At 39.1% G+C, this 13,123-nt stretch overlaps 1 protein-coding gene across 2 annotated transcripts; it reads left to right on the forward strand.

Annotated features, from left to right (window-relative positions):
• The first annotated feature begins 2,491 nt into the window (after nt 1-2,491).
• On the forward strand, nt 2,492-10,331 carry rchy1 (ring finger and CHY zinc finger domain containing 1). 2 transcript variants are annotated; one of them, XM_014408422.1, is made up of 9 exons: nt 2,492-2,553; nt 5,105-5,224; nt 5,374-5,489; nt 7,127-7,205; nt 7,295-7,339; nt 7,451-7,509; nt 8,285-8,314; nt 8,760-8,880; nt 8,995-10,331. In XM_014408422.1, exons 2-9 carry the CDS (start codon nt 5,168-5,170, stop codon nt 9,154-9,156), a joined length of 669 nt encoding a protein of 222 aa, XP_014263908.1. In that variant the 5' UTR covers nt 2,492-2,553; nt 5,105-5,167; the 3' UTR covers nt 9,157-10,331. The 2 variants fall into 2 exon arrangements, with proteins under 2 accessions (XP_014263908.1, XP_004567351.1); XM_004567294.3 differs by having other exon boundaries at nt 2,517-2,610.
• Nucleotides 10,332-13,123: the final 2,792 nt, after the last annotated feature.

Here is a 13,123-nt window from a genome sequence, read left to right on the forward strand (position 1 = left end):
TAATAAAAATAGAAAATAATAAGTCACCTCCTCTACAAAGATGACATCAAGGTGTATGCCAAGAGTGAACAAGACATCGATTCACTGATACACACCACCAAGATATACACCAACGACATCAGAATATTGTTCGGACTGGAGAAGTGTAGTCCGATGATAACAAATAGAGGGAAGGTATAGAACTGAGGGGATCGAACTACCAGAAGGCAACATTGCAGACACTGAGGACAGTTACAAGTACCTGGGGATCCCACAGGCAAATGGAAACCACGAAGAGGCCGCTAGGAAGGCTGCAACCACCAAGTACCTGCAGAGGGTCAGGCAAGTCCTGAGGAGTCAGCTGAACAGTAAGAACAAGATCTGGTCTATCAACACCTACGCCCTACCCATGATCAGGTACTCTGCTGGGATAATAAGTTTGCCAAAGGAGGAGATAGAAGCCACTGACATCAAGACAAGGAAAATCCTTACCATGCATGGAGGGTTTCACCCCAAGTCCACCACCCTGAGGCTGTACGCCAAGCGGAAGGAAGGAGGCCGGGGATTAGTGAGTGTCAGCACCACGGTCCAGGAGAGACAACGAACATCCATGAATACATCCGGAAGATGGCCCCAACTGACCGCATGCAGACAGCAGAAACCCAAGAAAGAGGACAAAGAGGAGGAAACATCATGGAAGGACAGGCCCCTGCACAGTGTGTACCACCGGCAGATAGAGAAGGTGGCTTACATCCAGAAATCCTATCAGTGGCTGGACAAAGCTGGACTGAAAGACAGCACAGAGGCACTAATCACGGCAGCACAGGAACAAGCTCTGAGCACAAGATCCATAGAGGCTGGGGACTATCACACCAGGCAAGACCCCAGGTGCAGGCTGTGTAAAAATGCCCCTGAGACAATCCAGCACATAAAAGCAGGGTGAAAGATGCTAGCAGGCAGGGCATACATGGAACGCCATAACCAAGTGGCTGACATCTGTGCCGATTGCCAAATATGGCCTGGAAGTCCCGAGGTCAAAATGGGAGACGCCCCCAAGGGTGGTGGAGAATGACCGAGCTAAGATCCTGTGGGACTTCCAGATACAAACAGACAAAATTGTGGTGGCTAACCAACTTAGTCCATACAAATGTGGATTCCATAGAGGTAGGTGGGGTAAAGATGAGTGAGAGTGTAAATGGTGTGAAAGTGATGGGAGTTGTATACACTAACAAGCCAGATTCCATGACTGCCACTTGAAATCTTATTGAAGAAAACACATTCAGCTGATCCCACCTAAAATCAGTTCAGTTACCCTTCAGGTAGCCTTCTTCTTTTCAATACTAAGATACTACATTTATGGATGAAAATAGTAAATACTGATGGTAGGCCTTCTTGAAATGAAATATTTACTACGTGAGTCCAAAACCTTTAAATTAATACTTTAAAAATGCCTGGAAAAAAGGTGTCAGAATAAAGAAAATTCCAAATTGTGTGGTATTCTAGGCTGTATCCATATAGAGGTCAGGTAGAATAAATCAGAAACCCTCTAAATCTTCTCTGTTTCTGTTCATAAAGTCTAAAATCCTTGCATCTTATTTATAAGCACAGTCCCAGCTCATTTACCATGGCATGCTTATTGGGTTTATGTGGTCATGGGTCTAAAGCAGAATGAAGAGGCTTGGAAATTAGGCTTAGACACTCATAAGCAAATCAAAGGCCACAGAAAAAGTCTGGTGCACAGCAATGTGGTGAGGGAAATGGAACACTAAAGCAAAGGGGAGGATTCTATATTATAAACAATAAGATTATTTCAGAAATAAGAAATGTAGATAAAGCAGGGAAACAATACAAAAAAAGAATATTTTAACTTAGAATGAATCTTACTGGTCTGTGTGAACACTGTTAGGCTGAAAATGAGATCGCTATTTAGGCTAAAATGAACCTTAACCTCCAAAGACCTGAACTCTTCCACAGCATGCATTTTTAATTTCTCTTTGATATTTGGGCTGATTGGGACCTGATGAATGTAAAAACAAAGAATTATCAGCGTTTTGTTTTGTTTTTTTTACCTAATTTTTGTTTCTAAGAAAAATGAGAGCCACATATGAGGATATTCGCCCTCATATCCACATATGAGGATATGAGGATATTCGTTTAAAATTTTGATAGAACAGTACCAGTATAATGTCCTCATAAGTGGATATCAGGCCCTTGTAGAGCAAAATTGAGTATTTTGGTCTAAATAACCCAAAATGTGATGTCCACATATGTGGACGCCAGGTCCTAGGAGGTTGAAGTTGTGTGGACATGTTTAATGTTCTTTAAGAGACAGTATTTATGGGCGCAATAAAATACTGTATAAAATAGTTTCTTTTGTTTTGTATTAATTTTGTGTCTGTTTGTTTTTCCGTTTTTGTGTTTTGAGTCATTGGGTAGGATTTGTACAGACTGCGATCCACATTCCGAAGCAGAGGTGGCGCTAATGCAACCTCAACGATGACATAATCAACAACACAGGAGCCAACAGTGCAACGCTCTAGAGCGGAGGGAGAAGAAGAAGCATTCCATTTCGGGGTAAGCATGGCTGCTTCTGCTGGTTGTGATCATTATATTCGAAGCTGCTTATTGAAAGTGAGTAAAATGCTTTAAAAAATGTTCATACATTTGTCTTAAATATACGGTGCCAAGTTATAACTGTGCTATAACGATTATGTCGTCGGTATATCTCTGCTAGAGACGGTCATAGTTAGCTAGCTAGCTAGTTATTTAGTCTTCAGCCGGCAAACGTCGCTGTAACAGGGTTAAATAATAATAAATGTTTCAGACGGACGGCATGATTTTGCATAATATCTGCACGGCGTTGTTGAAGCGAGGGGCTTGAGAGTTTCTGGAGCTTTTCTCGCCTCCTTCCCTCCGGTCTTAGTCCTTCCCATCATAATTACGCGCGGAGGAGACAAGGAAGCCTGCTCCCTCTCACATTTGACAAATAGGAAAAATGAGAGTTTATGTATTTAGCGCAAAAGAGCACAAAACTGAATAGAATTTAAAATTGTTGCCTTCCTAATCGGTTGTACTTGGCCTTGACAGAAAACGTCAGGGGGGGGTCAAGGAAAGGCGTGGGGAATTTATCATTTATTTTATATACGTTTTAATTACGTAACCTTTACACACTGTTTATATTTAAATCTTTTACATTGTGTCCAAATTTGATGTACAGATCTATTAAAAGTGTGTAAACAGCCTATCTGACGTTTGATAAGTTGATGACTCATCTTTATATTTTCAAACAGCAGGGAGAATGTACTTTTTTTTTTTTTTAGGTCTTGGAGCCAAAACGTCTGATGCCACACGATATCATGTCCTGTTTTACCTAACACGTGACATGACAAATATATTTTATCCTCATGTCCTCATTGCCAATTTTTAATTAATTACTTAAGGGGTGGTCAGGCCGTGTCATTAGTATGGAAGCTCTTCACTGTGAGCCAAGACCTTTATAACAGCACGCCTAATCAGACACTTGATTAGTAGCTGAACATGGACATGTTGGCTAAAGCTGTTCAGAGTTCAGTCAGCCAGCAGCCTGGGTATGAGAATCCAAACAGCTCCAGTTATCAGGGGAATTTATAAATGTTGTTTTGTTATATATCACTGGCTTTTGTTTGATAAGGTCAAATATGTCAAATAAAGGTGGGTGTACTGCAGCAAATTGTTATTTAATTATTTGTACTTCTTTCCAGTAGCAGAGCATTTTTTCAGTTGTTTAAGAGAGAGGGGCTTCTTGACTTACTGCTGTTCGGGAGAAATTTAAAGTTTATTCATATATACACATGCATATCATATTTTCAGACACACACATAATTTCCATGACAGTGCCAAGCTCCCTCTTGAACTTTGTCAGCACTGTTTAATAAAGAATTTTCAGAATAAGGATTACATTTAGGCACGTGCACACACACACACACACACACGCTTAGTGACTTATTGCTACAGCTACACAAACTGTGATAGGACTACTATATGGGCTCAAATTGTAGTCATAAATATTTTGTACTTGTAAATCAGGATTTTTATGTGTAAAAAGAATTTGTGTGTGTGTAAAACAGATTTGTGTGTGGACTTAGCCAAAAAATACGTGTGAAACTCTGCACTCAAGTTTCAAGTTACAAGTATGAATTTTGACCCGTTTTTTTTTTTTGTTCCTTTCATCTGATTGGCCAATGTCATGTCAATCACAAATTTAACTATCCAATCAGAGAACAGGTGGGTTTGGCTATTGGAGGGGTGCTTTATGGAGCTTTAGGTCCTTGAAGGGAATAAATGCCCTTTTATTGAATATTTGAAGAACCAGCAAAGAAACCAGAAACTCTTTTAGAGGACATAAAGTCAGAGATAGAAAAGACAAGGAGCAGGTGCATCTAGTACAGGTAGAGCTGCTGCAAAAACACACAGAGCTCAGCAGCCAGCGCAACAAGTTCTGGATCCTTGGCTTTTAGTTAGCAGTTAGCATTAGCAGCACATCCTGCGTCCGATGTGAAAGGACCTTTATGCTGCGCACTGTGACTCACAGCCATGGTCCCGGGTCAGCCCTGACTTTGTGTTAAACTAATCCTAAAGTAATAATGGTATTTCTAACCACTGATATACCACAACTTTATCCTTTCAACAGCTACTGAAAGTTTGGGGACCTAGCTTGTATAGGATATTTATATAGAGATCCTCCAGCTTCAAACTGTATTACCCTTCAAGGACCTGCAGTTCAAAAAAGCGCCCCTCCGACAGCCAAACCCACCTGTTCTCTGATTGGATAGTTAAATTTGTGATTGACATGACATTGGCCAATCAGATGAAAGAAAGAAATACGGTTCAAAATTCGTACTTGTAACTTGAAACTTGAGTGCAGAGTTTCACACGTATTTTTTGGCTAAGTCCACACACAAATCTTTTTTATGCACACACAAATTCTTTTTACAGTAACAAATCTGTTTTACACACACACAAATTCTTTTTACACATACAAATCCGGATTTGCAAGTACAAAATATTTATGACCACAATTTGAGCTCATACTACTATACCCATCCCTGTCTGTACCCTGTGTAATCGCGTTTCTGCTGTACTGCAGGCACCTTGCTGCGGTAAACTGTACGTGTGTCGGCTGTGCCACGATGCAGAGGAGAACCACCAGATGGATCGATTCAAAGTCAGAGAGGTGCAGTGCTCAGCGTGTCTGACGGTGCAGCAGGTAACTGAGGAAAAGCTAGTTAACGTGTTTGAGCTCCACCGTCGGTTACAGCAGGACGTCTCGATGTCACCTTAGTGCTTGAGTTGTACTTTTGATTATGGTTAGCTCGGATGAAGGGAAAAAGCTGTACAAATGTTATACTTTTGTAGACACAGCAGACTTGTCAGCAATGTCATTTGCTGTTTGGGGAGTATTACTGCGACATTTGCCACTTGTTCGACAAAGACAAGAAGCAGTACCACTGTCAGCCCTGTGGAATCTGCAGGTAAGAAACTGATTCAATATATTTCATGTTTATAGTGTCTAAATATTTCTATGTGTAACTTTAGTAGTAATAATAGGGCTGCTCGATTATGGCAAAAATGATAATCACGATTATTTTCACTGAAATTGAGATCACGATTATTTGACGATATTTATTTCGTCCGCCAGAGCTTATATTATTTTTTTTTACATGCTGTAGTGCCATTTGTGGGAGCATTTCACGTTGCTATACATCAATACAACTGTTATAGCCCATATTTTTAAAATGTGTATGTATTAAGTCCATAGTAACTACATTAATTGCAAAAAAGTGCAATAAACTACAAAAAAAAATTGAAAATCGTTTTTGTTTTGTTTTTTTACATATATTTCTACTTGGAGAAATTTAAGAGGTTTATCCCTCAAAACTTTAAATACAAAAAAGTTGCAAAAAATAGTTTACAACAACAGGAAATTTATTTTGAGTGTCTTCATAGTTTTATTTTGGAGATACAGCAATTTTTATATACTGCAGGAAAAACAAAAAAACAATCCTATGATGCAAATTTGCAAAGAATGTGCATGTGCATCAAAATAAACTATTTCCAGCAGTGCAATTCGAGTTCTAAGGCCTACAAGTAAAAAAACTACATTTTCCGCGAAAATGACGTCACTTGCGATAGTTCGCGTTGACGTCTTTTTCAATGTGGGAAGTGTTATGAACAGCTGATCGGATCGGCAAAGCGTGTTTCTGGAATATTATGTTTTTGTTCCTGCAAGCGCTTTTTATGCAATTTTTGCAAAGCTATATGTGGAAGGAAACCGTGACCTAGGACAAGCTGATGGCATAAGATGTAACTCCTCTGGTTTCATATGGAAAAAAATTTATTGTGCTAGCTTAGCGGTTCAAGTTCTACAGGGATTTAAAAATAGTTATACAAAACGAGCATGCTGCTCTGACCGGCTTTAAAGGGTTAAGAATAACAATGTATTGAATAATGACTTTAAAAAATAATATAAAATAGTGTGCAAATACTGATAACAGTGCAAATGTTTGCAATATAAGAAATAAATGAAAAATGTGAACTTTGCAGTGTTGCTCTGTGGTGCAGCTACGACACCATAGCAAAGTTTACACACTGTGTCTACTTGATCCACATCTGACTCCGCGAACCCATAATGTTTCCACACCACTGAAGTTTTTTTTCTTTACCTTTCTTTTCAACCAACGGCAGTCACTCTCCTCTCCAAATAACTTCTGCTTAGCTTTCCGAGCTTGCCTCGGGTCCTCTTAATTGTTGTGACGGGTGTTCGAAATGCAGAGCAGTGCGCTTGATTTGCCACACGGAGCAGCGCGAGAGTAAAGCATGAGGGAGGGGCTAATAATCGGCTCAGTCATTTTTAATGATCGTTGAAAGCCCAGATCGTAATCGTGATTAAAATTCGATTAATTGAGCAGCCCTAAGTAATAATGATACGGGTACTGGGGAAATGTCTTCTTAACGTTCCCCACAAAATTTTCCCATTTTTCTTAATTCATTAAGAAACTGTCAGAGATAAAAATCACAGTGTTGTGTTATCATGCTGATATTTCACTGTTCCCGAAACACGTGATGGCAAAATTTGTCATTTAGTGAGTTTTCAAATGTGCCTCTACAGGATTGGGCCCAGAGAGAAGTACTTTCACTGCGAGAAGTGCAATTTGTGTTTAGCTCAGGATCTGCAAGGAAACCACAAGGTGACTATCGCTGTGTTCCTGACTCGCCTACATCTATCTGTATGTTGAGCCCTCACAGTTTTAATTTCCCTTTATTTTCTATGTTTCAGTGTGTTGAAAATGTTTCAAGGCAGAACTGTCCTGTCTGCATGGAGGTAACAGCATTAATAGGATAGAAGGCGAGGAGAATGGTGGCTCTTTTTTTAATCTGTTTTCTCCAGAGTTTAATATATATTTCTTTCTTTTTTTAATGTTTTTTAATGCAGGATATTCACACATCCAGGATTGGAGCTCACGTTCTTCCATGTGGCCATCTTCTACACAAGTAGGATTCCTTACTCTCTGGATACTGTCAGTTCAGGGTTATGGGGTTTAATAGTGTATTTTTTAATTTCTACCAGTGGCACAAAATGATATTTAAAAAAACACACTGGGCATTTTTCCCACTTCCAACACAAAAAGTCTTTCACATCTTAATCTTTAATAATGACTGATTTTACTTTACTGGAATTAGTCCTGTTAGACTGATTTGGTGACTTATCCAGTTTTTTTTCTGTGTGAAATATCTCACCTACACGACTATGCTGGTGGAAAAATAGTTACAGTCTAATATCAAAATCAGGTCAACACTCCTGTTTCTCCTATTTGCTGCTGCTGATAGTTCAGTGTCGCTGCTCACACACACACACACGCACAAATTAACTTGAAAGCATCCAGAAGTCTCTGGAAAATTTGTGACAGAAAACTATAGTGAAGCACACTCCATTTATTATTGTGACTCTTTTAATAATATGAATGTTTAATGCATGTGTAGGGAAATGAATCACAGATATTTGAGTAGGATCAGGCACCTATCTGACCAAAATGTCAAATAGGTGCCTGATTGCAACACTGTCAGTTTGACAGTATCTGTTCACAGACAAACACATAGTACTCAAAACTACCTTTGTAGTATATCCTGCTGCCACAGTCTCCAAGAACACAATTTTGCAGTAATGACAAAACAGACTCAGCACTGACAAACTGACTGCAGATTAAAATATCTTCACGATCTATTGTGACATAATAGTAACAATGCGTTTGTTCACCCTCTTCTACAGGACCTGCTTTGATGACATGATCAGAACAGGGTATGTTTAATGAACTCCTTTTTCTGGTAAAATAAGATGTTGTTGTAATTAAGGGACCGGGTTATAGTCTGCTTTTTGCCCCTCAGCCGTAAAAGGCTGACGGAGTATTGTTGTCGCCCTGCTAAGCATGCAGGATGTGTCGACACAAGTTTGTAAACGAGACCATGTAAGATTTTGAAATTGATACAGTAGTTCCATCTACTAAAAAATCTCAGATAAGTTTGAATCTCAGTGACCTTGACGTCAAGGTCAGAGGTCAGGTTTTTGTGCAGGCTTCTGTAATTTGTAAAAGCTTGTCCAATCTACCTGGTATAGAGCAAAAACGGTTTCTGATCAGCTTTTTAAAGGCTACATTGTGGCAATGTAGGGATTTTTGTGTCCTCTTATTTGATTGCTGGTGGCCTTCCATATGATTGTTTTTTTCCCTCCCCTGTGTTTGTTTCAGAGCTTATCGCTGCCCACTGTGCATGCACAGTGCTTGTGACATGCAGAACCACTGGAAGGAGATAGATAAAGAGATCGCTCAGTCACCAATGCCCACTGAGTACCAAGGAGCAATGGTCAAAGTAGGCCTTCGATAACACAATAAAATGCTGGTGCATTTATCTAAATGTGAATATGAAACCGATATTTGTTCTGTTTGATGATTTATTTTTATTTTTTTAATGTCCTTACTGCAGATTATGTGTAACGACTGCCAAGCTCACTGTACGGTGCCTTTCCATGTGCTGGGAATGAAGTGCACCAGCTGCGGCTCGTACAACACAGCGCAGGATGGAGGACTCATCCAGCTGCAGCAGCCCGAGCAGAACATGGAGCCACAGCAGCACGATCAACAGTAGCTTCCACACAACATTAAGAGTACATGCTTGACCAAAACCGAAGGCATGTGATGTAGTAACGAGCATCTAGGGTAAAGCTAGACTGAGCCGGCTTCTCCAGTTTGTACATACAAAAATGTATTTATCTATTTTCCCTACCTGCTAACGTTCATCGTGGATGGAATTTTTCCCAGGATCCACTTGGTGGGAATCACTGGATAGGATCACCATACTTACAAAGAAAGACAATTTAGAAGCATAGTCCGTATGACCTGCATGTTTATAGGAGGCGGCACGATTGAATCATTCAAAGCCACGCAGGTGATGGTGACAGTGGTGTGCAGTTGTGGTTAGTTAGCCTGATACATCTGGTGTATGTGCCATAAATCTTATTTAAATGATCTGAGTAAGATAAAGTGTTAACTAATGTGTGTTTGTCATTGGCATTGGTCAGCCTGTGCTGTTACTTGCATAGTCTCCCTGTTAGTCAGATATTTAACAGATGGCATTGTTTCTTCATTAGAGTTCTAAATACATATTTTAGTTTATCATTGTGGATCCCTCTCTCTATGATTTTTAGTTGGAACTTGCTACAAGGGTTGAAAATGGTTTATTGTATAAAATTCTAGTTCAAATCATGCATATCTTAAAAAAAGGCTCATTATATATAAACTTGATGATCTATCTTTAAAGCTTTGTCTTTAAAGCTGTCATCAAACCCCACTTATAATTGTAAAATACTATATGTGCAATCTGAAATTTAAAAAACTAAATTACATACAAATGGAAATATATGTGAATTAAATTTAGATGGCTTTGCAATGCTCCACAGCTAGCCAACATCCTGTATAATTTCTGTTGTGCCCACAGACTGTATATTAAAGAAAGATGCATGTAACCTCAAAGATTTCAAAAGCGGAGTCTGTGAGGAAGTGCCTTGAATTTGCTTTCTTTCTACTGACCAGCAGGGGCGACGTCTGTTTGCAAAAAGAAGTCAGACTGCAAAAACATCAAGACAGCAGCTGCCAAAATGCTGAGGATGAGACTTCGGTCTTTTATATACAGTCTGTGGTTGTGGCTGCTGTGATAAATGGCCCTTGATTATTTTTGCATGTTTTCCCCTTGCAGGTATCAGGTTTGCTGAACTGTACTCTGACTGTACCACTGTTCAAAAGTTGAATAAAGAAACGAACTAATTTTTGCCTCTTTTTTTATTAAAACCACCTTATAGAACATCACATCAGTTTTTTTTTATCACACTGTTCACCAAAACGCAGCAAACCTTCATCATCTTATCCAGGAGGGTCACCTCCTCACCCTCACATGGAAGAAGTAATCTGATTGGCATGGTGGTATGTGATTCAGCAACACTGTAAAATAATATTCATTTCTTCAGTAAGAAGTGTGTGTTTCTAAAAAAAGCTAAAAAATTCTCAGTTATCGACTGGGAATGAAGAGATTATAAATATATTCGAGAATGCATAGCTCCCCCTCGTGGAGGGAATTCAGCTGGAAGAATGTATTTCGTTATTTTATTACCCCAGCCCAAAAATCCAATTATTCTCAGAACACAACATGCTGGAGGCATTGTGGACATGCAACAGCAAATCATTTTCACATTTTTTGGGAAGGTCCCCGTGTGGTTCCATTTTGGAAGGAAATACATAAGGTCATGGAAACAATCTTCCAAAAGAAAATACAATTTCATTTTGCATTATTGTACCTAGGCAACCTAGAGAGTCTTAATCTATGCAAACCAGATAAGTATTTGTTCAGTGTGCTGTCGGTAGCTTGCAAAAAGGCCATAACTCGCCTTTGGATTAAAGAGGATATTCCTACCATAGATGAATGGATTGATGTGATATATAATATTTTTGTTATGGAAAGAATAACTTTTAGGCTAAAGTGCCAGGCGGACTCTTTTGAAGAATATTGGTTGAAATGGTTGAAATATGTACAAAATGGGAGGCCCGATTTTGTATAATGTCATTGTATTTCTTGGTTTGTTTATTCTTGTGTTTTGTTTGGTCTTGTTTTGGTCCGTTTGTCTCTTCTGTTGTTGTTCGGTTTGGTTTTGCTTTCCCCCTCACGGTGATTAAATTGAATTTGTTGTATATGTCGTATAAATAAGAAAACTAATAAAACATAAACTAAAAAAAAAAGAAAAGAAGTGTGTGTTTCTGTCGTCATTATTTTGCGCGTTGGGAGTGAGAACGGGTTGATTTCACTCACATGTGCTGTACCAGTGTACCTGCACATGTGATGTGCAGGTACACATCACATGTGTACCTGTGATGAGTTTGAACTCTCAAATCAAATCACTTATTGTCACTCACATGTGCTGTACCAGTGTACCTGCACATGTGATGTGACAATAAGTGATTTGATTTGAGAGTTCAAACTCACTGCTGTAATAACTTATAATGATTAATATAATAACTAGAATATTGGCCACATATATTTACACTGACTTTAGTCTCATGAACAATATTAACTAATTGTTCAGGGCCCTAGAGTGCGACCAATTTGGTCTTGTGATAATAACAGAAACAGATGCATCTATGTCATTATCTTTGAGCTTTTAAACTTAACATAATTATAAAAATATGAGTATAAAAGGTGTTAAAACTCTGATGCCATCTTGGAATACTGCACTTTGTTCATGTCAATACACGTCTTCATTGAAGTAAACACACAGAGCAATTAATGTATATTTTTAAATATAATTTTTGTTTACTTTAATTAGCAAATTACAAATAAAAAAACAACCCACCTAACAACCCCAACAATCAAGTGATTCCCTATGAGCAACGGTGGACAGGAAAAACTCCCTTTTAACAGGAAGAAACCTGTGACAGAGCCAGGCTCAGTGTGGGGCAGTCTTCTGTCATGGCTGGTTGGGAGGTGAGGGCAAAATAAAGCTGAACATAAATGAGAGCACAGTATAGTTATTATGTCAAGATAAGCCAATCAAGGTGGACAGGTAAGCTGCACCGAGGATGGTGCCCGTTATGGCAAGACCTATGCCTACACCTAGACGTAGGTTGCCAAGGGCACTCTGTGGTGCTTTCTCACGCCTCCTTTCAGTCGCATTCTCTTCAATTAGTGCACTCAACTCCCATTCAAGTTTCTCCATCCTAGCATTAATCCTTCTATTTTGCTCTATGAGGAGCTCTAGGCGCTGAGCTATTCTCTCCATTGGCTCACTTTGGGGCTGCTGCAGGGACAAGGTCCAAAACGGCGGTACCTGCTCCACGTCACGGGTTCTATTTATGGACTCACCTGGCAACTTTAGTGATGTCACTGCTGATGTCACAAATCGTCGTCATAAATACACATTCGTTAACCGTTTATTAATAGGACCTTTGAGCTCAACGGTAATTAATTAGTAGTGGAAATAATTTCTGGTAGCATCACAGAAATGTAGCAGTGACAATAATATTGTATGCTGTAATCGTACTGGGCAATTAGTGATACAAAACAACTGTTTTATCCTGTGAATAAAAGTATATGTTTTTGTCAATATACCATGGTAATAACAGAAGCGAAACGCAATATTGTGTCAGGACAATTCACTATTTATGCACAATAAATAAAGGAGCATTTGCTGTTGCATGTCCACAATGCCAATGGATTTTTGGGCTGGGGTAATAAAATAACGAAATACATTCTTCCAGCTGAATTCCCTCCACGAGGGGGAGCTTGTTACTGATCACTGCTGCCTACAAATCCCATCCCATTCCTCTCCTGTTAAGAATAGATTGCTCTCTGTTTCCCATCTTCCTTTAACATATCTTGTATCATGACCCCGTAGATTGATCAGTGAACAATATAATTTGTAAATGACTTTTTGATAGGGTCCATCTCTATATGCATTCTCGAATATATTTATAATCTCTTCATTCCCAGTCGATAACTGAGAATTTTTTAGCTTCTTTTAGAAGCACACACTTCTTACCGAAGAAATGAATATTATTTTACAGTGTTG

The sequence above is a fragment of the Maylandia zebra genome, linkage group LG12 (assembly GCF_041146795.1).
Source record: "Maylandia zebra isolate NMK-2024a linkage group LG12, Mzebra_GT3a, whole genome shotgun sequence".
NCBI classification, from domain to species: Eukaryota; Metazoa; Chordata; class Actinopteri; order Cichliformes; family Cichlidae; genus Maylandia; species Maylandia zebra.

Bases quoted from the DNA above. Each gene is read 5' to 3' on its own strand.
- rchy1 (XM_004567294.3), top strand. From the start codon at position 2,560: ATGGCTGCTTCTGCTGGTTGTGATCATTATATTCGAAGCTGCTTATTG. The intron at 5,490-7,126 runs GTAAGAAACTGA...GTGCCTCTACAG, and splicing joins CAGCCCTGTGGAATCTGCAG to GATTGGGCCCAGAGAGAAGT. The intron at 8,881-8,994 runs GTAGGCCTTCGA...TCCTTACTGCAG, and splicing joins ACCAAGGAGCAATGGTCAAA to ATTATGTGTAACGACTGCCA.